Here is a 24,878-nt window from a genome sequence, read left to right as displayed (position 1 = left end):
TCACTGAAGTGGGATTTTTAGATGAGACACAACAGAGTGTTAAAGGTGCTTTGGAAAGCCTCCCATATGCAGAGGTTCATATAATGCACAAGACTAAGAACTGACAAGTCTGGAAACATGAAAAAGGCTACACAAAACATGGTTAACTGATAAAGAAATAATTGGTATACTTCAACAATTTCATTGTGTAATTTTAGAGAATAGGGCCAGGATGGTCAGTATTTTGCACAATAGCACTTTTTGCTGGGTTTAACTGTGCACATAAGATAGACCCTACACAGAAGAGAGTCCTAAGCCCATGCTGCTTTCTAAAACCTCTCCATAGCAGCAGATGTACCATAAACTACTATTTTAAAAATCAATGTGTTAAAAAACCCTGAAAATAATGACAAACAGCTGTTTCTTTAGTCTGAGTTTAAAGAATTAATATATTTATAGTTATGAGTAGCAACAGGAAGGGAGTTGTACCAACTGAAACATAATAGTCCAAGGCTTTTCCTCCCAGAGATTCAGGATGTGTATCTACTCAAACAAGCAAATAAGGTAGAATTTAGCTTCATAAAACTGTATAAATCTAACATATTCAGATAATGTTTGCTTCAGTGAGAGAATCCAAGAAATTAATTATGTTAAAAGATCTGCCTAGTAGGGCATTACTGCTCCAAAATTTGCCTTCAAAGCAAAATTTAATCCTTCCTGAGAGCTGGCACATGTTTTGTTATAATCTTCCTCTAAGATCCTAAAATGCATACATTTTTTAATAATTTCAAATGTATAATTTGATAGAGGGACATGAGCCTTATTTAGATTTTCAAATTTCTATTTCTTTATTTGTTTTCCACCTGCAAAATGCAAATCCTTGATTTTAGCTGGAGGTTGTATCTCAATCAAGGCACCCCCAATAACAGACTTTTCAGCCAGCTGACAGGATGGCTGCAGTGAACATTTGTATTGAAACACCTTCAAGGAAATTTATCTCCTCCCTATTCCTGCTGTCAGAGTCAAGGCTACATGTAGACAAATGCATAAGGGCAGTACATTTGCTCACTGTAAGAATATATAATTCCTTTTTGTACTGGGTCCAAAACACCCTTTTCGTGTTTCATACACATTTACCAAAGGCAGCTCATCACAAAGAAAAAATCTCAAACTAGTTATGATGAACAAAATGTGAATTCATTAACTCAGTAACCACTGTTTCCAGAAAGTAGAGGCTATGTTTTCAGCTGATAACAATCTAATCAACTCTGTTCACGTCAAACTCACTTTATGAAAAAGTGAAAGTTTCTTTCTGCTTACCTTTATTGCATTGTTTCTTCTCAGAGGCAATTATTTTGCTACTACAATAATCTATATCTCACTGTACCTTAGGCTAATTGTGTCTAAAAAGAAATCCCAGTACAATGAGCAAGGGTAGAACTGAGGTTGATACTGTATGTAGAGCATGGCCAGGGAAAGCCACTACATTTCTGAAGACCATTCCAGGATTCAGACATCACTCCAGAAATGAACAAAAGAACATGTATTTTCAGCTGTGAAAGTGCTTCTATGGTCCTTCTAGATTTTGGTTCATGATATTGCATTTTTCTAAATTACCACTCTCTTTTTTGTAAGACTTCATAATGGAATTCTCTCACCTTGTGCTGTAGATTTTCATTATTATTCTTAAATTAGGTACACAGTGCAAAAGGGAAGCAAACAAAGAAATAAGTGAAGCCAAAAAATCCAACCTGTATGACTCATAATAAGATACACAAACATTCTCTGCATCACTCAGAGAATCTATTCTACCAAAAGAAAAATAAACTTTTTCTTAAAGTTGCAGAATAGGTAGATAGCTTCCTCTGGATATGTTCCTGGCAGGCAGGTTCTGAGAAACTTTGTTCCAAGAATGCTGCAGACTGAAAACACAGCTGTTCAGACTCACTGCTCTAACCTTTACTCCATGGATACTCCTACTGGTAAGGCAGGCTTACCAGGCAGACAAAATGACAGCTGGTCCATTTCTTCTCTTGCACATAAATCCCGGTTAGAATAGGATTAAGATAACTGAAAAACAACCTATTGACTGAACAACAAATCATGCCTAGCAAGGGGACATATATCATTCAAACAATCTAAAATATTTAAAGTGGGTTTCAAATACCTTCTTAATAATGGTCACCTAAAAACAGAAGCAACAGTCTAGAAATCTTCTTCAGGTTACCTCAATTTACTGGTTTAGATTAGGGAAAGACATGTTAAATACTTCTTCAGTCTGTAACTATATAACATCCACAAGTAGGGTATTTAAAAACACTGAAATAATTTTCAGGCATAAATTTAGGAGACTATTTTAGACCATAAAAATTCTAAGCAATGCAAACCCATTGATTTTAATTTGATCTTGAAATACAGATCTAATTCCTCCACCCACTGAGTGTAGATCCCATTTATTTCAGAGTACAGATTATGGCCTGAAACAAACATTGTTACTTCTGATGTAACCTTTTCCTGCTTTAAATATTTTTTAAACATCCTGAAGTCCACATACACACTTAAAATTTAAGGTGAATTTCGCAGAGGACAAAGGTAAAATATGTTTGCTTTGATTTTTTTCAATGTTTGGTAAGGCAGGCTATTTAAGTACGAAAGCTTAAACAGAAAGACTGTCTCTCTATTGGCTTCTGCAGCAACAATATATTTCTTTTCACATGGTGGTTGAATTTATTCTCTTATCAATAAACCGAGCTTATTTAAATTCCCATGTATATCTGTCTCTTGATACACTTCAATATACTTGCCTTTGAACTTTGCATTTGCTTTAATATTGTAATTTTTAAAATTTCAGGTGCTCACCAAATGAAGCATATATTAATATTTAAAAAATAGAAATGAACTCTTCACTGGAGAATAAAAATGGGGTCTTTGCAAGTTTGAGCAAAACCTCAGGGAGGATTAGAGTATACAGAAAACATTAATTAATCCTTAATCCCCAGTGCAGAGGGGGAAAATCTGTTCATGTATACAGAGGAGGGATGACATACTAGAAAGGAGGAAATTGAAATTAAATATTGGTTTCTATTGAATTATATGGCTGTAATTTCAAGCGTTCAATTCTGCAGCATCTTAGAATTTGCTAATTATGAGCTTGATTTGCCACTAAGCTTCAGGTCACTGTACCAACATGTTAAATAAACCCCGTCACCAAATCCTGCTGAGTTGAGTCACGTCAGTGAATGAATTAGCAGGAAAAACCCAAACATGCTGACTGACATTTCTGCTGGTGTCCTTACAGAGACTTAACTTACAGGATACTGAAGGTAACAAAGGGATTCCAGATTCATATTACACCTTTATACTGTTTGATTTGCTTAGAATTTTTTCCACAACTGGATTTTACTAAGGCAGTCCCACTTGTTCTGCAAGTTTCCTGGATTGATTTTGGACGGCTGACTCTCACTCAGGTAAATGGAAAGGTCAAAATGTGCACCGTCCCTTAAGGCACAGAATGCTGTTTTCAGCAGAAGTCTGCAGCAAGTCAACTGAATAAAAATCTAGCCTGAGAACCACCAGCACTTTAGATTCATCTCGGTAACACTGCAGTGATGATCCTGAAATCCTTACTTAGACAAAGCTTCCCCTGAGTCCCAGATAGCTGACCAGTAATTGCACAGATTAAAACTGGCATTTAATGAAAGACTTGACTGCTTTAAATTTATCTTACTTCAGGTTAGCAGTTCTAAAACTCTTCCAGCTATGAATACAGCTTTTCTAAAAATTCCATCTAAAAAGCTAAATTGAAACAGCCATCTCAGAAAAACTCCATACCATCTACAATGTTAATATTACAGCAGGTTAAAACATACTGGTGAAATAAGATAAATAACTTAAATAATAAACTTTATCAGATTAAATAAATTTAATAAATTTTAAGTATCTGTTTGTCACCAGAAGCATAGAAAAAGAGAGGAAAGAGAAATAAGAACATAAGAAAAGTTTGCTTCAGCCATGGTCCTGTAAGAGTGTTTTGGGCATTTAACAGTTAAAGAAGCAGTGGCACGCTAACCGAGCACATTAAAACAAAGAGTTGGCAGCTCCTGAAGGAAAAGAGCCTGTGCTCCACTGTTCCAACTTGTCAGTCAGCTCATGCCAGCACTCTCCCTGTCTGCCTCTTCTCCACACCCTCATTACATGTGTCTGTCTGGACTGATCTGCTCATCTGTTCAGGGACTCTTCTGACAAGTCAAAAATTCTGCCTCTTTCTGCCCTGGAATTGGATCAAATCACCTCAGCTTTTTTTTTTTTAATTTTTGTAGCCCCACGAGGAGGTTTTTTGCTTATGGTCTCATTCTGTTTGCCTTCACTACCTGTCTGTTTTTGATTTGTAGAATGGAGGAAGCTGAATTGCTGAAAGAGAGATTCCAGGCCATAACAGTAAGTGCTCATGGTTATAATTCACTTAAAAAAAAAAAAAAAAAAAAAAAAAAAAAGCTTAGAAGTAATATTATTAATGAGCTGCTGTGTGTTTGCTGAGTAATGATTTATCCCAGGACAGAAAAAGAAAGGACTTTATGCCTGCTTGAAATTGTTGCTTCATAATTTTAGCTTATAAGATATTGTTTTAAGACAGCTAAGTTGACTGTACTGACTTTATTATGGGCTGTATTGGTTGTACTGCACTTTAAAATTAAATTCAAAGCAGTGAAAGTATGTGTGCAAGTCACTACTGGACAGTCTAAAACACACATTACTGTCATCATATTGAATGTTTGCCTGAAGGTCAAAAGGCATCTAGAGAATTCCAGAACAAATCAATTTTCACATTTCACAATGTGAGATTAGAGATTTTTCATTTGCAGTGTGGAATTAAATACAATTTCTGAATTATTAATGACCTGTCGTAAGTATTGCTGTCTGAAAAGTAAAAAAGGACAAGCTTGGATTAAGCAAATTCCTACCTGTCAGTTTTCAGAGGACAGACTCAGTGAAGTTTATGCTGGAGACATTAGAAAACATTTTCAGTTTCTCTTCTGAAAAGAAATCTGAGTAATGATTTCTAGTATGTAAAAGGAACAACTAAACTATTTTTTAAAGTAATACAACTTGATGTTATAAAAATTGGCTGAAGCCAAATCCTCCTCTGATTTGATATGAACTTATTCAGTTCAGATCAAAACTGTACTTAAACTGTAACAAAATTTGGCCCTCTGAGATGAAAGGGAACCTCCAGAAGAATCACTCACTCTCTTATTTAATAACAAATAATGAAAACCAAGGTCTTTGTCCCACTCCTAACGTGATAGATTAGTTGTGAAACACTACTAGCAAAATAAATGGTGGGTAGTATTAAAAAATACCTTCTTAGAATCAAAATAAATATAAGAAGGCATAACTGGAAATCTATGGGAATCTAATGGACTGAGTTTCAATTCAGTTGAGTTTTAATTATGGTGCTTGATAAAAGCCAACAGGACCGTTTATTGTATTTACTTGAGACCTGACACAAGCCCACAATAAGAGAATTTGAAATGTTTTAGAGGGTTTAGAGTACATTTATTTGTTTAACTGCAATGTTGCCTGAACCAGGGTCATAACCTGGACTTTGTCTCTAGTGTATTGGACTCAAAAGATAACAACTGTTTTGGCACTCCAGAGCAGTCCAGGCCTTGTAATGTTTTGTGCTCCCTGGGATCCAGGAGCAGGAATGGGGCAGCACTCTTGGCTGATGAGGGCTCCTACGAACGTATTAAGGTTGGCATCCTCCAGATGCAGCTTTGCTTCCAAAGGAATACAGCAGCAGGTTTTTCTTAAGAGACTGAGGCAGCTTCCAGTGTCTTGCATTAGAAAAAACAGGAAATCATATTTGGGTTCTGCCTATGACTTTATTTATTCTGTAAATAATACACTTGATGTGTAAAGGACCTATTTGCTCTCCACTTTCATCAGTGGAGCATTCAGTTGAAATACCTGGAGTGTTCTGACTGCAGAAATGAAGTAGCCTAAACAAGGTGAAGTTACCAGACTTCACAGCCTGCAGTAAGAGTTGTCCAGGGAAACAACACACTGCAGGTGCAATAGCAAGCTCCTTCCTGGCTCTGGGCAGATTTGGCTCAAGTAACAACCTGGGAATTCCAAGTGCTGCCTTCCAGATGTTTGCTGTAAAGGATCTAACAAGGGGCACTCAGAGCAGTCAACAACTGCACCTGCACTAAGCCTTATTGGTTTCTGTTGTTAAATACCTGTCTCCTCAACAGCAACAGAGCCAGTAGGAGTTTTCCAAGTTTTCTGCAAATATTTATCCATATAGCAAACAAAAAAGAAAACACAATTATTGTTTTTGTTCATGAAGTTGTTGTTATTAAATATTTTGATGCTCCCATGGCTCTGAAAAGGAATTTTTTTCCTTTGTTATGTAGCTACCACCTGCTGCTTGTGTATATAGAATGTAAAAAGTAAAAGATCAAATGCCTTCATTTTGTTAGCAAGACTTTCATACTTTAAAATATGAAAGCTTCAATGTTTTTTATGCTTAATGGGTTTTAATTTTTGGAAAACTACATGAAAAAAAAGTAAATTAGCTAAAACATTAGCTGCTCCATGGTGGAATTTGACAGGGGACTAAGACAAACAGTATTTGGCACCACTGTAGAACACTGACACAAACTAATGTTTGACTTGGCAGACAAGATATCTCACAAGACATTGCTCTGTGGATGAGATTCCCTTCCTTTCAGACACATCTAGTTTAGAACACAATTCATTTGTGTGCACAAAAGTCAGGAAAGAGTCCCACATATTTCAGTAGGAGTGAAAATTAACACCAAGTCTTACCTTGCATTGATGCAAAAGAGAAAGGAATGACTGAAGATGCTCTGTCATAAAAAGCAAATCCTGCTCACATTAACAAGAGCACAGTAATAGAGAGTTCAAGGTCTTCCACCAGCAACATGAGTATCTGCAGGGGCAGAGCATGAGGTTTAATAGAATCATGGCTCCTTAGCTATCCAGGAATAAATATTTATTCCATTAGACATAAAGTCAAAGCTTCAAAAAGCAAGACATGATGTGCAGACAAAGCATAGCAGAATGAAGTCTAGAAAGTGTTCTAGCAGGTTTCTAAAGATTTTTAGAAATAACTAAAGTTCAAAAAGATTCCTCATACTTCTTAGCTTCTGAAATAAGACTTAACTATATAGATATATAGACTACACATATAAAAGACAATCTATTTCAGCCAATTTAATCTGGATAGCTGTAGAATGGATGTTTAATACCAACCTGTGAAATCAAAACATGCTGGAACACCAAAGGATACAAGAGGAAAGCTTTCAGAGACAAAAATATTGGACATAAAAGAAACATGGACCTTTGAAAAAATCAGGCAAAAGTTTCTTTACTGAATAGGTTCCTTATTATACAGTTGGTTTAAAATATACTAATTTATGCATTTATACTCAGATTTCTTTCTGCACAGTAGTTTATATACAAATACCCATTTCAGACTGCTCAAAGTCTTATTACATCTCCACTGGTACAAAAAGAACATTCATATTGACTATTTTTTAATAGCATAAGCCAAGTAAATGTTCATTCTCTGGCTAAGAATCTTATCCAGAACTTTAGTAAAGATAAAAAGAATTTTCCTTAAAAGTTATAATCATTTGTAAGCACGAGCTCTTGTCACACTGCTGATCTAATAATAGGTTATTTAAAGGCCATTTATACCATGAGATCAGGAATATTTCCTAAGTAAGGAAAAGCGTGAAGATCGGAGATCAGATACTCTGTCTTCAAAACCAGGACTGGCTAAGAAAAATCCAGCATTGCAGCTTTTGGATGAAGTCTTGGATAAGGGTCATTGCAGAAAAATTACAAATTGTAGTGATCCTAAATCAGTAACTTTGTTAATTGCGTTGAAGAGCATTGGCAAAACACAAAACCACTGCAGAGATAAAAATAGCATGTATTTTGAGGAAAGAGCCCCACCTGTTCTGTTTGGAATATTTAAAAAGGCAGACTAACGCCATAATCAAGGAAAAAATTGTAAAGGGTTTCAAAATAACTCCTATACTTTGCAGGCTGTGAGAGATCAGTGACACTGTGATGTTCACCTCCTAAATCCCAGCACAGTATCAGTAGTGCCTGGCCAGACTGTATCCTGCCCTCTGCCTCCATAAAGCTTGGTGGCTTCTTCCACTTCCTATCCTTCAGAAAAGTGTCCTCAGAGCCTGTGGCCCCACTGCTAATATCTAATTTCCAGTAACAGTGAAGTGATTCAGCCACCACACCACATCTCTTCCTGTTTCCAAGTCCCAGATCCTAGGGAAACGCTGGAGAACAACTCCTAGCCTTATGTCCTGCACTTCCTTACTGACTTTCTCCAGTCCTTACACCCAGCTGGTTCCTCAGGTGGGCTGAAAGGGCAAGGCTCTTCCTCTGTTTATGAAGAAGTTAACTCCTTCCTAAACCATACTTGTCTAAAAACAGATTCCTTACAAGAAAGCTACCACTTTTTTAACAGAGCCAAGCTGTTCTAATTGAAAGGGAAGAGGGATTAGCCTACAGTCAACAAACATTTCTGCACAGGACAACAGAAGATTCCATTTACTTACCTAAAATGTATCAAGAAACCAGTACAAATGTTTGATTGGCACATGGCAAGGTGCCATGCTGAATAAAAGAATTTTATAACATCAAGGCTGACCAAGACAATAGCCTATTAATACACCTTATTAAAGTTGCTTTCCTTTGGCATGATTTCTTTCCCCCTGGCTGCTGAGGACACAAGGTACTAAATCAGTGTTTGGCCTCACACTGAGGAGCCACAAGGTTACTCCATGTGACAGTGCTATCCAAAAATGGAAGAGGCTCAAGCACTGTCAGCATTCAGACATTGTTTACCCTTTCCTTTTTCCCCTAATTTCATTTTTCTCTAACCTGCAATAAAAAGGATTAAGGTGGCACTAGGATAGACCAGCATTAAAAAAGGTTTTTCCTTCTAAAGATCAGCAGCCATGAAAAGTCTGTGCCCAAGCAAAAAAACTATTTTTAAATTGAGATGTAGCAACAACATATATGAAGTATTTTACAGTTTTCTCATCTTTACCATTATTTGACTAACAAAACAGATCTCTAAGTCTTTGTTTATTCCTGTTTATTTCAGCTATTAGCCACAGGATACATAAACTCAGTACTGGATTCAGTGACAGCCCATTTCATCTAGTGATGTATCACAGCTGCTCAGTGTAGGCCATGCAGACTCCTTCCTCTCCTAAACCATGTGTGGGCTGCCTTAGGAATTTTGGTCAGGAGCCATTTTTAGTCTCACTCTGCATGTACAGTTCTGCACAAGAGTATTTTGTTCCTGTTTTTGCCCCCTAGCCTTCCCAAGACTAAAAAAATTTATTTTGCATCATCCTTCTTTTGTGGTCATGAACACATTTAAATGTACTTTAGAGAAAGAGCAGTGGAAACCATACCTGTGTAGGATCAAGATATTGCTGCAAAGAATTGTGCACTGCCTAAACATCATATAAGCTTTAAAACAAGGCTTTATTTGCATGGATTGATTTCACCCTACTGAACAACACTTACATAATAATTTTATTAACAAGTCATTTCTCTAAACAAAGTTTTATTGGTCTTAATTTGTAGGACAAAAGAAAACTGCAAGAAGAAATTACACAGAAACGTCTAAAAGTAGAAGAGGAAAAAATGAAACACCAACATTTAAAGGTAAGTAAAGTGTTAGATTTATGTAACTAAAGATAGCCTCAAGCCATACAGCATGAATAAAGGTTGGGGATTTCAGAATGCAAATCTTCAAGCATTTAACTCGAGCTTTTACTGTCAAATTTTCACAGCTTTGTGGAGTCTTGCCAGGGCTCCACTTGACTTTAATAAGCATCACTCTTTGAAAAAAATTACACGGGGGAGCTAATGTTACTTGATCACTTTCATGGCATAAAATGAGATCATAACCAGGAAAAACTCACAGATGAAAATTAAGCCTCACATTTCAGACTGGGTGTGTTCGCTCCCTAATCCCACAACAGCAACCTCACTTGGTACAGGGTACAGCACAATCATGAGGTCTAATTGCATTTTTTCCTAGGAAAAAACAACCTATTTATTTGGCTGTAGGCTTTTGTCAGTTTATTTAATTATTCTTTAGTAAAATAATGCTGTTTCCTTGTATATTAAAAAAAGTATAAATGTTACAAATATTATTCTCAAATATGGCCTGGTAAACTCAGGATTGCAAACTCCAAAGGTATAAGAAACCTAAAGATCCACCTCTGTAGAGAACTGAAATTGCAGCGATTTCTACCCAACACCACTATTCTTAAAATGTTTATAGCAGTTTGGCAGTACGTGTCATTTAGGGAGATAAAATCTATGCTTCAAGAAATATGCAAGACTTGGTATTTTACATACTCTTTTCATTATATGAGCAGATAAACAGTCTCAAGAAGGATATATTGAATCTAACACCAGGAGCGTGGCGTGTCTCCTCCAGCAAATGTGAGAAAAGCATATTTAAAACAGACTCCTCTTCAAAACAGACACCAGATCCTGAGTCTCCTCCACCCTTTCCTTTTGTGTCAAGCCAAAAAAATGAAAAGCCATGATAAACTAGCTCACTGGGCCAGGCAAGCCAGCACACAGCCATGCCCAGGTTTTATTGGAAGGTAGTTACTCCAAGGACAGGCTTGACCATTTGTGTAACATCTTGTCTAAAAGGGAGGGGAATATCTTTTCCAAGCCCTGTAACCTCTGAGTAGCAAACATATGACTCCTCCATCATGGTACATGGCTACATTGAGTACTGAAAGTTATATTTCAAGTTTCCATGTCTATAAATCCAGATGACTCTTTTGCCCTCCTTTATAGAGGGATAAACTGATCTGTTGTAGACAACCAGCTAATCCTCACTACTGCTGTGTGCAGACAGAGCCCAAGGGCAGTTTCCTTACAAACTTAGTGCATGTTCACAGCTAAAGTTAATCAGTTTTATGGAGTTTTTGGAGAGGCTAAAACACTCCTGGAAAAATACTACTGAAATGGTTTTACTTTGAAAGAGAACAGAGGATGTGACTTCTCTGCCTATTGTATGAGAAATCATACAGATATGACACAGAAAAGCTTTTAAATTAAATCAGTCCTATTACATAAACAAGCTAAAGCAAGGATCTGTTCAAGAAATTATTCACTTGGAAACGAAGAAGTATGTATTTAAATATATACTGACATACACATGTATACTGTACAAATACATACATAGCATTAGTTATTTGGAGCACACAAAATGTAGACTACTTTTTCCAGCTCAGGAATAAGACAGGCACTAATATCAAACACAACATTAGTACATTAACATCTTTTGCTTTATGCCCCAGAAGCTTTGTCCCTTAATGAACAATCTTGCTTCAGCCTAATCCAGATATTTCAACAGAGTCAAACAACAAAAGGATCCAGGGCATAAATTGCTTTAAAACAGACTTAGACTACTAAAACATTCAAACACTGCAGTAAATTGTATTGAGGGATCATTTCCCTAGCAATTCAGGCTGATTCCACTCATATATATATATATATAGCAGTTATGTGCATGGTAAAATCCAGATATCCACCTTCTATTAACAAAACTCACACCTGTCCCCTAGGAAGCTATTGCAGGTCAGTAAACTCACTGCCATAGAGATGTTCTTGTTAGATGGATATCACTATCCTGTTCCTCATTTTGTCCTTCCTATTTATAACCCTTAGCAACAGGTTTATTAAAAGGTTGTTAGTTTGGTTTGTGGGTTGGTTTTTTTTTTTTTTGATTGGAGATTTTCTTGGGAATGTTTTTTGTTTGTTGCATTAAAAAGGAGATTTTAACTTCCTTTTTGCAAATAGGAATTCCTGCTCTGGCTTTCCAATGATCTTGTTTGCTGTCCCCAAGCAAACTTCTTACTAGAAAGACACAGATGATGCATCATGACAGATCTTAGTTATCTGGTAGAAGTGGAGAAGGAACACTTATTCCCTACATGTGCACTGCTCTCAATTGAAGTGGAGAGTGTGCAAGCAACCTGTATGGACAGGGCTTCACAGAACTGCAAGGGATAACTGGGGGCTGATAGCTTGGGTACAGAGGAAATTTTATCCAGTATTTCTAGATGGGCCAACAATTAATCCTTCCTTCTTCCTGGAATCCCTCTCACTGAAGCAACAAGGGAAAGGACCAGATAGAATTATTTGAAAAGTGTAGTCAGCACTGATTTGCATGTACTTTCTCAGAGCTTTTACAGTTTAGCTTATTAATTTTCAGGCTTCTGTCATGCCTGAACTCCATTAGTGCTACCTTGTAGGTGCTCGTCACACACCTCCTCCTTCCAGTAGTTCACAGTGTTGAATCACATTTTTTTGTGAAAAAAACGTGAAAATTATTTATGCCTTCCCCAAAATGTTGTAAGGTAAACTGCCATACCCCTGGGAGAGCAATATCCACAAACTCAAAACGTCTTTGCTTTCCAATAAAGGATTAATCTTTCAGTGCTGCTCCAGCCTTGTTAAGGATGGCAGTGGAGTTATACCTGGAGCACACACTGTAAATTATTCTCAGAATCTGCAGGATACTGTCGTAGTACTTTTGCTGTGACCATGAACCACAAAACAAAGTGATTACTTTCCAGCACTCTGGCCCCTCCCAGGGTTTTATCACATCCCAGTGTACAAGTACTCCTTTCCCTTAACACACAGAGCCTAACACAAAATGAGTGTGCTTTCATGTCAGTGCTGTAACACATGCACAACCTGATCCTGAGCTAGAGACACTGTCATGGAAGGAAATGTTAGACAGCAGAAAAAAGCCTGTCAGGTCCAAGGCAGCTGCTCCTGCAGTGGCTTGTGCCACTGCCCAGACAGACCAGACCTTTTATTCAAAGGTTGTTTCCAAACTACACAATGAGCCATTCTTTCAAAAATAGCTAATTAAATGAAAAAGACCACATGGCATTTAGTTGGGAGTACCAGCAAATTGCTCTAGAAACATGCAAAATAACACTATTGTGTTATGCTTGTATTTAGGGAGTTTGTTTTCTTGGGCCTAACCCTATACATACAGAAGCTTTTGTTGATTTCAATAGATGGTATCAGTTTCTGAGGTCTACAGTGCCAGCCTCACTCAAAATCTTACAAGGAATTATACATTTATTTTTTGAGACATAAGTGCTAGACTAACACTGTTCTGGCCAAGATGAAAACCTCACTTTTCTAGAAGCCTTACTTATCATTAAAATCTAAACAGCTTGATAGAAAGGGAATTAATAACTATACACCCTCCAGCTTGAGAACACAGTATTTTGTGCTCAATAAGTATTGCGCCAACACCAGGCCACCTGCATCTACCAGATCATGTAAAAATATCCTATTAAAATCTGCATTTATTTCATTAGAGCCTAAAACACAACTACCAGGAAGTGCTGCCAAAGTGATTTTACAGATAGAGTCAAGGCTCTGGACACCAGTTTTGAGCAAACTGTGATTTCCTAGGATGCAGTGTTGAGAGATAGAACACTGTCCTGCAGGCTAAGGCAATTGTAAACATTGCTCTTACATTCTACAAGTCAAAAAAACTAAAAGCATCATGGACTTTTCAGCAAGCCTGTTTTAGACACACTTTCTGTGACATTATACATCAAAGTGGAAAACTGCTTTTAACTGCAATTAGGTCCTACATATATATTGCACTGCCAGCTGGGCTTCAGTAATAACCTCATGGAAAGTACACAATAAATAGAAAAGTGTAGGAAGCAACAGTTGAAGTGACTCAACACAGGATGCAGGCAGGGATTCCAACAGCCCCTGCAAGCAGCACTGAGGTTAATGCAGCCTTCTCACCAGTGCTGGGCGCACTCTGCCTCAAGCAGCAGTAGTCAAAATTCAATGTAATCTGCATCCACATCCTGCAATTAACAAAACTGTATGGGGGGAAAAACCAAAAACTTAACATGGAAATTAGACAGCTCAGGGTATCTAAATTATAACTGGGACATTCACAGTTAATTAAAGACTTTATATGTGTGCTCCTTTTTTGGCTGTTGAAAGAGTATTTCTAAAGAGTCCCAATTCCTTCCCCAAGGCAGCAACTGCATTTATGCCCCTTAGTTAGACTGAAAGGAGTAAAAAGAGTGTTAAAAAGTTGGCATGGTTTATAAGTTTTAGCCTGCAAATATGAACTTTTTTTTTTTTTTTACTTATAATTTTTTTATACCAAGAGTGTTTTGAGAGCTCTGATAACTTTCATGTACCACCTTTCCCAGTGTAAAGCAGCTGTAGGAAGCAATCAGTGCATACAACTATATTTTTCAGAATTTGAAAACACAGCTGAGAGAGATACATTTTCCTGTGCACATGCAATACACCCACTTTTAAGCCACCACTGCACAGCAAGAACTCCACAGGCACTCACCAGGTCAGGACCTAAATGCCTAAGCTCTGGATTGCCCCTGCAAGAGCAGTTCTAAATACACAGCAGGTCTGCTGAAACACTAACCAGGCACCAGCTGCCCATGCTCCACCTTTTCTCTGCCCCTCTTACCCCACTCATCTTCATTCATACATGAATGTGAGTTCACTATCATAACTATACAAGATCCTTTTAAGTTCCAGGGGCAGCATTGCATCACTAACTCCCTAGAGATTTCATACTGCTATACAGTCTTATTTACAGAAACTTCTCATCTTTTACACCTCCTTCCAGAAGCTATGCAATGCCAGGACCCCAGAAATTAGGGCTCTTGAAATAAAACTGTTGTGCTTCTGGAGCCCTTCATGAGTCTTATGTGTATGGTTGCACAGCTGATTTGCTTTATTGAAGACACACAAACCACTGGATCCACTTACCCATATTAATCTGTTAGGGATAACAGCTGGCATACTCTACATTTCTGTTGAACTAATAAAATGGTGCATTGCTCCTGAAGACTTTGCTTTTAAGTCAATCTCAAACCACAAAAGTTGTTTAGTATTTCTCTTCCAGTGGCACCCACTGAGTTCAGGTTGCCTTATGCTGGATAGATTACAATGTTGTGGATTACATCTGTGGCATCAAGATAAACACAGCAAATGGTAAAATACTCTAACTTTCAGCATTCACTCACTTGTCTATTTTTCCCCATCAGAAAAAGGCCTTGCGAGAAAAATGGCTCTTGGATGGCTTTAGTTCCATGACTCCAAAAGAAGAAGAAGAAATGCAAAAGCAGAATCAAGAGGACCAACAACGGACTCACGAGCTGGAACAAGACATTTTCAGGTAGGGAAGAATATCTGCCCTTGTGTCTGGGTTAAAATGGTCCCATCTTAAAAGTCCTACCTTATTTTGTAAAAGATGAAAATGTCAATAAGTGCTAAACACATGCAGAGTAAAGAAATTATTGCCATGTTTTCTAGTCAGTCAGAATCAGAGAATAAAGAAGGCAATTTTCTATACTGTAAATTGCAACAAACTGCAGAATAACTACATTGTAGAGTATTTATTTCTCTAATTCCAGATATCCTTTCCATGCTGTATTCTTAGGTGTAAGCCACAACATATGGGGCTTGCTCTGGGATAGCAATTGTTGAACCAGAACTTCAAAATAACAATAAATTTATGAAGTTATTCAGTTTCTCTAGGTCCTGGCATAGCCTTTACTACCTGACTTTCACTATAACAGCTCTTCAGAACAGTACAGGCTCCCTAACCCCATTAGCAACACTACAGTTTTCTATGAGCTTTGTAATCAGTTCAGCCCCAGAAACCTGCTATAGGAAAGGTCTTTTTTTACCTTTCATTAGAGATGTTTCTACAAACCTCATTGCCTAGTGCTCCCCCATCACACAGGACTAACATTTAACTGCAGAGACAGTCTTGTGAAAGACTCTTATTTACTCTGGTCATGGTTCCAGGTGCTTTTTAGCTCCAGTTAACCCTTCTCAAATACCACAGAGCTGTGCACACAGTCAGCTCCTCCCTGGGTGCAGGCATACTGACTGATACTACCCCTTAGCATGCACAGGAAGCATGAAATATTCCTGATCCTTTAGATTCTGGAAAGTTTCATCATCCTTTTTCAATGTTTCTTCCTCTATTTCAATTCAATAACATTTTCCTCTCTACTTTTCTTCCACTTACCTCCTACGCACACTCTTGGCAAAGCTGTCATCAAGACTACCTTCTCTGGTGATCTCCCATCCTCTTCCCTCCTTACTCCATCTCTGACACAGATAATAATTCTCTTGGCTGACAGGTAACAGCCTAGTGCTAGTTTGTCCTACAATTAAGCTGACTTCTTGCTCAAAAGCACTTTTCTCTACTGAACATCTTTTTACACTCCTCTGTAGGATTCATTGTTGCAATGGTAGGAGGCAGACAGCATGCCCTGAAAACATCCCAAGAGGCTGTCATTTTGAAGGCGTGCAAGAGGGGTTCAAATGGCATGTGAGTGCCAGAAGAGAGCAGCATCTAGGGCTAGAACAGCTAAGGAGCAACAAGGAAATAGTGCTGAGCAAGCATTTCTCCATCAGACCACTAGAAGTTCAGCCCTTCTCTAAGCAGTGAGAAGAAAGATCAGATTCAAAGCCCTGTTGACCATGAGCAAAGCCTGAGCTAAGAATTTAGGGATGTTTATTCACATGTCTTTTGCTATAAATTAAATTTCCTACTGTACCACTCCCCAATAGCTATTTAGCAAGGGCACCTAGAAAAACATACACATAGCCTTCCAAATAGGATTTCATCTTGTTTATACACACCCAGGCCAGTTTCAAACCAGCCAGCAGCAACAGAGAATCCTACGAATAAAGTCCACTAATAAATATAAAATATGCATCATACAGTTCTTGCACAGTGCTTTTGCTATGCCATAGATAGCACCAAAGCTAACAAAAGCCTGTCTGACCTTTGACCTGCCCTGTAAGTCAAACATGGCTAAACTGATCATGTAGACACGTCATGCAGTAGAAATAACAAACTGAAAGGCTCAGTAGAATTCTTTTTTCTAAGCATCTGACTATTAAAACTCCCTTGATTTGGAGATATTCAGTTCAGTCTCTTGATTATTCTGTGTGTTTCATCTTCAGTTAAAATTATGAATCACTTTAAAGACTTCTTGATTCCTTTGGACAAGTCTTTTTTTCTTTCTGCTGAGAGGACAATTGCAATTGTTGGCAGATTATTTACAATAGTGACATGGGTCTTGCCATCACCTTCCTAAATGGGACCTCTGTTTTGAAGTATTCTTTACTTGGGTGTCAAATTGAGCTGGTTCATGTCTGCTAATCAGTTCAGATTTGAACATTTTTTTTTATAAAAGGGAAAAGTTCCATTCTTTGCATTAATAACAAAACAGTGAATAGCAAGCAGCCTGAGACAGCTTGGAGACAAATGGCTGAATGCTTTGGTTACAGACAAAAAATTGCATTTACAATGATTGTACTATTTACTCTCCTTGCATGTTAGAAATTTCAGTGAACCAAGTGAGCACATCCTTGGTCAGAGTACAAGCTGAATGAAGAATTAAGAGTCCTGCTTTCTCAATCTTCAGCTAATAACACTCATTCTTGATGGAATTAGTTGCTAAACAACATATTTAAAAATGCAAAACAACTAAAGTCTATTCAATTGCTTAAAATGCAGACTCAGGCTGTACTACAGAGCTGCTAAAGCATTTGACTCACCTCAGAACATGTGAGGACTTGCTTAACTGCCTTTTCCCCTCAGTCTGGAATTCTTCAAGGTGGTATCTTACTATCTGCTTTTCATTCTCAAGCCATGTACTTTTTTTTCCTGGGGTGGTAGTGATGCCAGCTCTGGCAGATCAGCTGATGGCCAGCAGCATCCAGGCAATCTCCATAGATTTTCCTAATTCAGCTGCTACTTTGCCAGAGAAACCTTTCATTTAATGTCTTGACTTCTAAGGTTTCTTCTCTTATCCACACCTCTGTACCACTTATTTTCTCCTATCAAATAACTAGTGCTACTTGAAAAGAGGACAAATATTTAAAGGATTGATTTAATACAGTGGCTGTCATACTTCCATTTCTCTCCAAAAAATGCAGCGCTGTACAAAAGGTAGTTTCTTGCCTTTATATATTATTGCTATAATAGTTGCTGGACCCTTTCAAGACAAACTGTGATGTAACTTCTTAAAAATGTCACTGTTTCTAAACATTTAAACACACCAGAAAGATCCAGACCTAACTTTTCAAATGCCTGATGTCATAAGGGCTTCTGAGGTCTGTAATACCTTTGTATATCAATAAAGACAACATTGTCACCAACAGATAAAAGTCCATGTAGCACCCTGTAGCTCCACATATCTGACTTTAAATAGGGCAAGAGCCATAATGCTAATTCAGATTCCTCAGCCACACAGAAAAGAAATCAATAATGCTTATCTGTCGACCTACATTCAGCTTTTCTGGTCTGATTACTTTAAAGGGATAGCAGGCTTTAATCATTCATGGTGACTGTGTAATATTGTGAGTCCTAGCACACAGTAAAGAAGTCAAAATACTAAAACTCCAATGCTTCTTTCCCTCAGGGTTACCAGCCAAGACTTCTATAGCCCTGTCTGTAACTTTGTCTCAGATCATTTAGTTGTAACTATTCTGACTGCTCTCAGCAAAATGTCCTATCAGTTACAGCTGCCTTAGGTCTGGAGTCATTGATTTCCAGCACAGATTTAAAAAAAAAATAGAAGGTATATTTCACTCAAATATGGAAGCCTTTGAAATTCCCTTTTTTTCTTAAAGTTAAAAGAAGTTCTTTTTAAAAGAGCCAGGAGACTAAAGTTATACAGCATTAACCTATAGCATAAGACATTCAGTTTAAGTCCCACCTCAGAGTTAAATCTGGAGTTGGATTCTAGATCTTCATGGAAAATTGACTTCCCAGCTACTTAGCTAATAAGGCAAATCCCATCTAAAACCCAACAAATACGCACTTATGCAGAAAAGAGTAGTCTTGATTAGAAAGAATAAAAACTAGAAAGCAGGACACCTGCTTATTTGCCTTATGCAATGGAGAAAAATTTCACCAAGATACTTTACTTTAGTGGTGTGCTTTATACCCAGACAACCAGGAATAGCTTTCTTCCTCTCTGACACAGAGATTCAATTTTTCATCTTGGACCTTTCTGTCTAGAAGTGTTTGTCCTACACTAAGAAAATAAAAATTCTGATCAGGAAAAAAGATATCTTAATCATTGTATTCAGCTTTAACATACAAGAAAACATACAACACAGATTTAACACATAAGAAGGGCAGGTAAGGGAGCTGTAAATACAGACTTACAGCAAGTGTTGACAGCCCAAGACTCCTGAGCCTCAATATTCCTTTCACATAACAATAAAGGCTTTTTAAATAAAACAGTTAACCCATCAGACAAGTCCTAACTGGCAAAATAGTTCATGTTTACATGCGGACAGCTTTGTTTGTTGTTGGGTTTGGGTTTTTTTCTTTTTAAATGAAAATACTACTTCACACTTACTCCCCACCATGTGTGATATTGTAAGCTGATCTCATATAAGAGCAAAGTTTGTCAAGATAAGTAGAACTAGATCTACTAATGTCCATATTCCAAATGCATCAACTGCAGTGTTGTTCTCTGCCTGGTATTAAATCAAATCCAACTGTGATTGCAGACTGGAGAAGGAAATTGAGGCTCTAGAAAGACAAGAAATGGAAGTCTCTGCTAAAGAAGAAGCAATTTTAAAGAAACTGAAATCTGTTGAGAAAACAACAGAAGACATAATAAAGGTTAGTGCTATATTATTCCAGAAATATCATTTATTACTCAATCATCATCATACCCAGGGAAAGGGGAACTAGCTGCATCCTATGAGTGGTCATGAGCTTTTTTTGAAGTGACAGCAGTTCAAACATGAGAGGGATCAAGATGCTACATTTTTTTAAGTGCCCATGAGTCTCCATTTGCTTATTTATGGGGGTGGGAGAACAATTCTTATCTTCACTCATCTACAGCATGTCTCTAAAAATTGACACCCAGCAACTTTGCATCTCAGCCAGACACACCAGGTACAGAGGCTGGTCTGTTCATGCTCCTTCAGTGTCCAGCTAAACTGCATCATGCTCTCCACCAAGTCCCTGACAGACATTATTATGTATTTTAATGTTATCAGCCATTAGTCCTCGCCAAAAGGTAATTTTAATATTTTTAAATCATATTATATCGCCTCAAAAAATACAGGGATGAAACTAAACTTCAGTTCTCAGCTGTTCTTACATACACACACACATTCTCTGAAGATATACAGGAAGATAAATAAAACTGGAAAACCAAAGTAGCAGCTTTTAAAAAAATCTTTGGTGCCAACCAGGTGGTGTCACAGTGGGAGGCTAGGTCACTGTTTAACACTTCATAATATTTTTGTCCTTCCCTGTGTGACTTGGAATCATATTGGCAAAAGACCACAGAAATTTCACTTTCTCACTCACCATGCTCCAACTGAGCACATTTCACTTTTAGCTCCTTCTCTGTATGAAGCTTTGCACACAAAAGGTTAAAACTATCAGGGAAACCAAAGCACTGTCTAGTTAACATCTTAAAAGTAACTATCACATTTATTTTTAATGGTTCTCTTTCCCACCTAGTCTGTGAAGACTGAAAAAGCTGGATTTGAAAAAGGTACGTTTAGTCAAAAGAATATTTTTTAAAAGGTCCTTGCAGAAGTAAGTTAAAACATACTAATGCTTTGTGGATCTGTGGATCTTCTTTACTCAGAGGCAGCAGACTACATATATGCCAGCATCCCTGACCTTCCCAAGTATTTCAGACCTTCTGCACTGAGAAGTACAGCACATGCTGATATGGATGATGAAGAAAAGAGAAAAGGTACTGCTTATTAGCAACTCCAGAAGGTGTCAATATGTACAAAAGCTTCCTATATATTGAATCTAATACACTTTAAGCAAAGAATAGACGTTACAGATGAGACGTTTGTTCTCATTTAAGCTGTGTTACCAGTTAGGTCATCAAAACTGAGAGGTGAGACAGTGATGTAAAGTGTGTGCCACTGAAAATAACTCTTCACCACTGACACTCCTTTCCAGCACTTCATTCCTCTGCCTGTCATAACTAAGTACAGACTCCATATCAATCATTTCACATTTTCTGTCTGCACTTACACCTGTTGAGTAGCCAGCAGTAGTCTGGTTATTTCTCAACTACTACAAAGCCTCCTAACCCTTCAGAGTGCCCAAGACTCTCTGGCATCACAGTACACTGAGCTCTTCCAGCTGCTATTGCCCAGCATAACGCCAGGGGCCAAAGTTAAATCTGGATTTCTCAGTCTATCATGTAATGGAAACTGTCTCCTTAACAGCTGATTTTTCCTCACAGAATGAAAATATTTTTTTCCACAGGATACAAGGGGACATTCAAATGAGAATCAAATATATTGGTTGTGTATGTGATAATTTCACATATTTAACAATTCATTCTGACAGTTGTTCTCTATCACTGTCAGAACCCCTATATTTCTTGCAGCTACAGCATTACCAGTTTAAGCACTTGTTTCTTTCAACAGCATTGTTTGCCATGGAAATTAAGGTTGAAAAAGACATGAAGACAGGCGAAAACACAGTGTTATCAACAATACCTCTTCCCTCAAAAGAGTTTAAAGAGACGGGAGTTAAAGTCTATGATGATGGCAGGAAGTCAGTCTATGCAGTGTCCTCGAATGGGAGCACAACACAAAATGGGATGGATGAACTTGCTCCTGTTGAAGTGGAAGACCTGCTACGGCAGGCAACTGAAAAGAATTCTCAGTCTCCCACAGAGTACCATGAACCTGTCTTTGCAAACAAATTCTGCAGGCCAGTTACTCCTCAGAAAGACAAATTAGAACCTGGACCAAAACCAGAAGGCACTGACAAAAGAGAGATGAATGGATTTAGCAATCATCAGACAGGGCTCTCCTCCAAAACAGAGCCCTTTATGCAGCAAAATAAAGAGAATGGCCTTCATCTTCCAAAGGTAATACAACCAAAGTCTCCCTCTCCAGTAATTTCTCATACAGAGAAGAAAGTGCACACTAATCCTGAGAACAGGATGATTCATAATGAAGAAAGAAATGCTGCACATGAGGAATTCAAACCTTACCAGAATACCATGGAAAGACACAGTGAGACAAGGTTTTTAAATCCCTGTCATCCTAATGAAGCACCCCCTGCCTCTCAAGATGAGGAAGACGTTCGGTACAACATTGTGCAGGCTGTGCCTTGTTACGTGGATGAGTCTGAGCCTGTCACAATGGTGTTCATGGGTTACCAGCGCGTTGATGATGACGACGCAGCGGCGAACCAGAAGCTGTCCCAGTACGACGGGGTTATCCGTGCAGAACTAGTTATCATTGATGATGATGAGGAAGATGACAGCAAATCTGAGAAACCAGCATATCATCCCATAGGCCATTACAGTCAAGTTTATCAGCCACCAAACAGGAAAACCACAGAAGCTCAACAGACAAACCCTGTGAGCAGTCTGGGTGAAAGCTTGAACAAGGTACCTCACAAAAATTCCATCTCCCTTCAAGAACAAGAGGAACGCTTAAGCTCACCGACACACCATGCTCATCTTCACAGCCAGATGTCTGGAGATGGTACAGAAGATCCCTCGCTAACAGGTAACAGACAAGGAAAATCATGTCACTGCTGTTTGCTCATGTAGCAAATTGATATTGCTCTTATCTGCTGGCAACTGTGTCACTTCTTCTATTGTTTGGATTGTTTCAGACTAATATGCTATTATTAACAATTTTTTTTGCTCTTGTTTTTTAACAAATAATCTACATTTTGGATCTGTTGAATTATTTTGTCTTTAGCAATGCACTAGTTACCATATCAAAATTTGGAAAATAATTTATTGCAGAAATGCCATTTCTGTAACCTTCAAAGATTAAAAGTAGCTCTCTTTCAAGTTCCATTAATGCTACCAAAATTAGCAGAATTGGTTTTCATTTCTTGTAGGTAACTAACAGTATTGCTACTTAACAATTCCTCCTCCCTCACTGGCATGTTTTTCTGCCTGTCTGCATTCCAACTACTTCCTAGATCATCCAAGTTACTCCTTAAATAATGAGTACTGCTTAATAATCAGCTTTGCTTTGTATTTTTGAGGAATCAATATTGCCAATATTGTCTTAATAGTGTTTATGCAAGTTGCAACATTTTTCATTAAGCCAAGTTAGACATTTTTATAGCTTCTGAAAGATGAGACACTTTTCATCACTACACACCGTCAATCCAGTAGTCCACGGTTATTTTTGAGTACTTTTTATACTCTATTAATACATACAGTATCTATTTCTTATTATAAAATTTTATAATAAAAGTTTGAAAGCAATAGCAAAATCTTCCAGAAACATAGAAAACTCTTCTTTATGACTATGTTGCATTTTAACACATACAATTAAACTCCATTCAAGTATGCTTACACAGCAGCAGATCTCAGGCAGTCGTCATATTGCACTTGAGGGAAAGAACCACTGGTTGGATTACAGGAAGATCGTGAGCCTGATGCCACATTGCCTCCCTCCAGACAATTTGGGGCAAAAATCTAAGTTTAGAGCCTGCCTAAAGCTGTATTGACAGCCCAGGAATTCCTTACACTACATATAAAGCCAGGAAAGAGGATGATCTTTGGGTCATGTAAGAACTTCCAAGTATTTTTGCATCAGTAGGCAGTGATAGGGAAGAACTGTTCAGCAGGAAAGGCTCTCAGCTTTTACAAGTATGAACATTATGGAGTCATGCACACAACAGCCAGAAATGCTCCAGCAGTGCTGCCCATCCTTTGTGATCAATAAAACCACTATACTTTCGAATTACTTGAGAGGACTTTCCTCAAGCACCCATCCTGCCATGTCTGTTCTTCCCTGTGTTCTCCAGCACCAAGGTCTGCTGCCAGCAGCTCTTCTGCCAGCAACTGAAGTAGAAGCAGAAGTAGTACAGGCAAGATAAACCACTCCAGAAGCTGCTCCCAGCCCAGTATATTTTGGGGATTAATTCCCCATATAAGTCCCCAGATTAATTCCCTCATCACATAGGTATAGGATAATGGAGAAGGGATGCTCACAGCTGGAAAAAATGGACCCCAGCTAAATTACAAGCAGTTTGGTAATTGCCTCAAAAATTCCCCCACTCAGCACTGCCTCCAAATGAGTATCTTCATGCCTAGTAGAATCTGGAATGAAGCCATATTCTTCTTTAGCTCTCCACTTATTTATTGCCACTCCCTGGGACATTTTTGATCAGTTGAAAAAGCCAGGAAGTGACTCAATCTTTCCCAAGCAACCCTATAATCCTATGGAGACTTCCAAAAGGGAAACAAAACCAGGAAAGCCTCTCAATCTAGAACAATGTATTATACAGAGCTATTTCTTAGAGAAATAGATTGTTTTCAAAGCAGCCATTGATGCCCACCCTAGCAGGTTCACCCTAAAGGCCACTAGAGAAAAGAGTGGAGTCAATTACTTTTGATAGCTCATCATTTGTTGCTAGAACAACAAACAGTAAAACACAAAAACTAATCCTCTCAGAAACTAAAGCCTTGGAAGCACTTACAGCATTTAAACATTAAGCACTGAGGACTTTGAAAGACAATGGAAAACAAAGAAGCACAGGACAGGCCAGCATGGTGGCCTCTCATGTAACAGTTTTTCTTTAGGAAAGAAATGATCCTTCAGAACAAGCTACTGAATTAGCTCATGATGGCCAAGGACAAGGAAGCAGAGGCATTGTTCCATGTGCCAATCTATATGGAAACACACGAGATTAAATTAGGAGCTTTTCATGCCCACAACCTTACAAAGATGTAGGGCATCTCTCTTTCCATATAGCAGCA

General features: G+C 38.0%; 1 protein-coding gene across 1 annotated transcript in view; it reads left to right on the top strand.

Moving 5' to 3' along the window:
- PALMD (palmdelphin) overlaps positions 1 to 24,878 on the top strand; it is a 45,603-nt gene that overhangs the window by 17,595 nt on the left and 3,130 nt on the right. The window contains exons 2-8 of the mRNA XM_056497886.1: positions 4,371 to 4,416; positions 9,637 to 9,717; positions 15,153 to 15,283; positions 19,657 to 19,771; positions 20,627 to 20,660; positions 20,757 to 20,867; positions 21,562 to 22,659. Of these exons, the coding sequence (XP_056353861.1) occupies positions 4,371 to 4,416; positions 9,637 to 9,717; positions 15,153 to 15,283; positions 19,657 to 19,771; positions 20,627 to 20,660; positions 20,757 to 20,867; positions 21,562 to 22,659 (1,616 nt within the window). The remainder of the gene's footprint in view (positions 1 to 4,370; positions 4,417 to 9,636; positions 9,718 to 15,152; positions 15,284 to 19,656; positions 19,772 to 20,626; positions 20,661 to 20,756; positions 20,868 to 21,561; positions 22,660 to 24,878) is intronic.

This window comes from Oenanthe melanoleuca, chromosome 8 (genome assembly GCF_029582105.1).
Source record: "Oenanthe melanoleuca isolate GR-GAL-2019-014 chromosome 8, OMel1.0, whole genome shotgun sequence".
Taxonomy (NCBI): domain Eukaryota; kingdom Metazoa; phylum Chordata; class Aves; order Passeriformes; family Muscicapidae; genus Oenanthe; species Oenanthe melanoleuca.
This window is presented reverse-complemented; position numbering and strand designations above follow the sequence as displayed.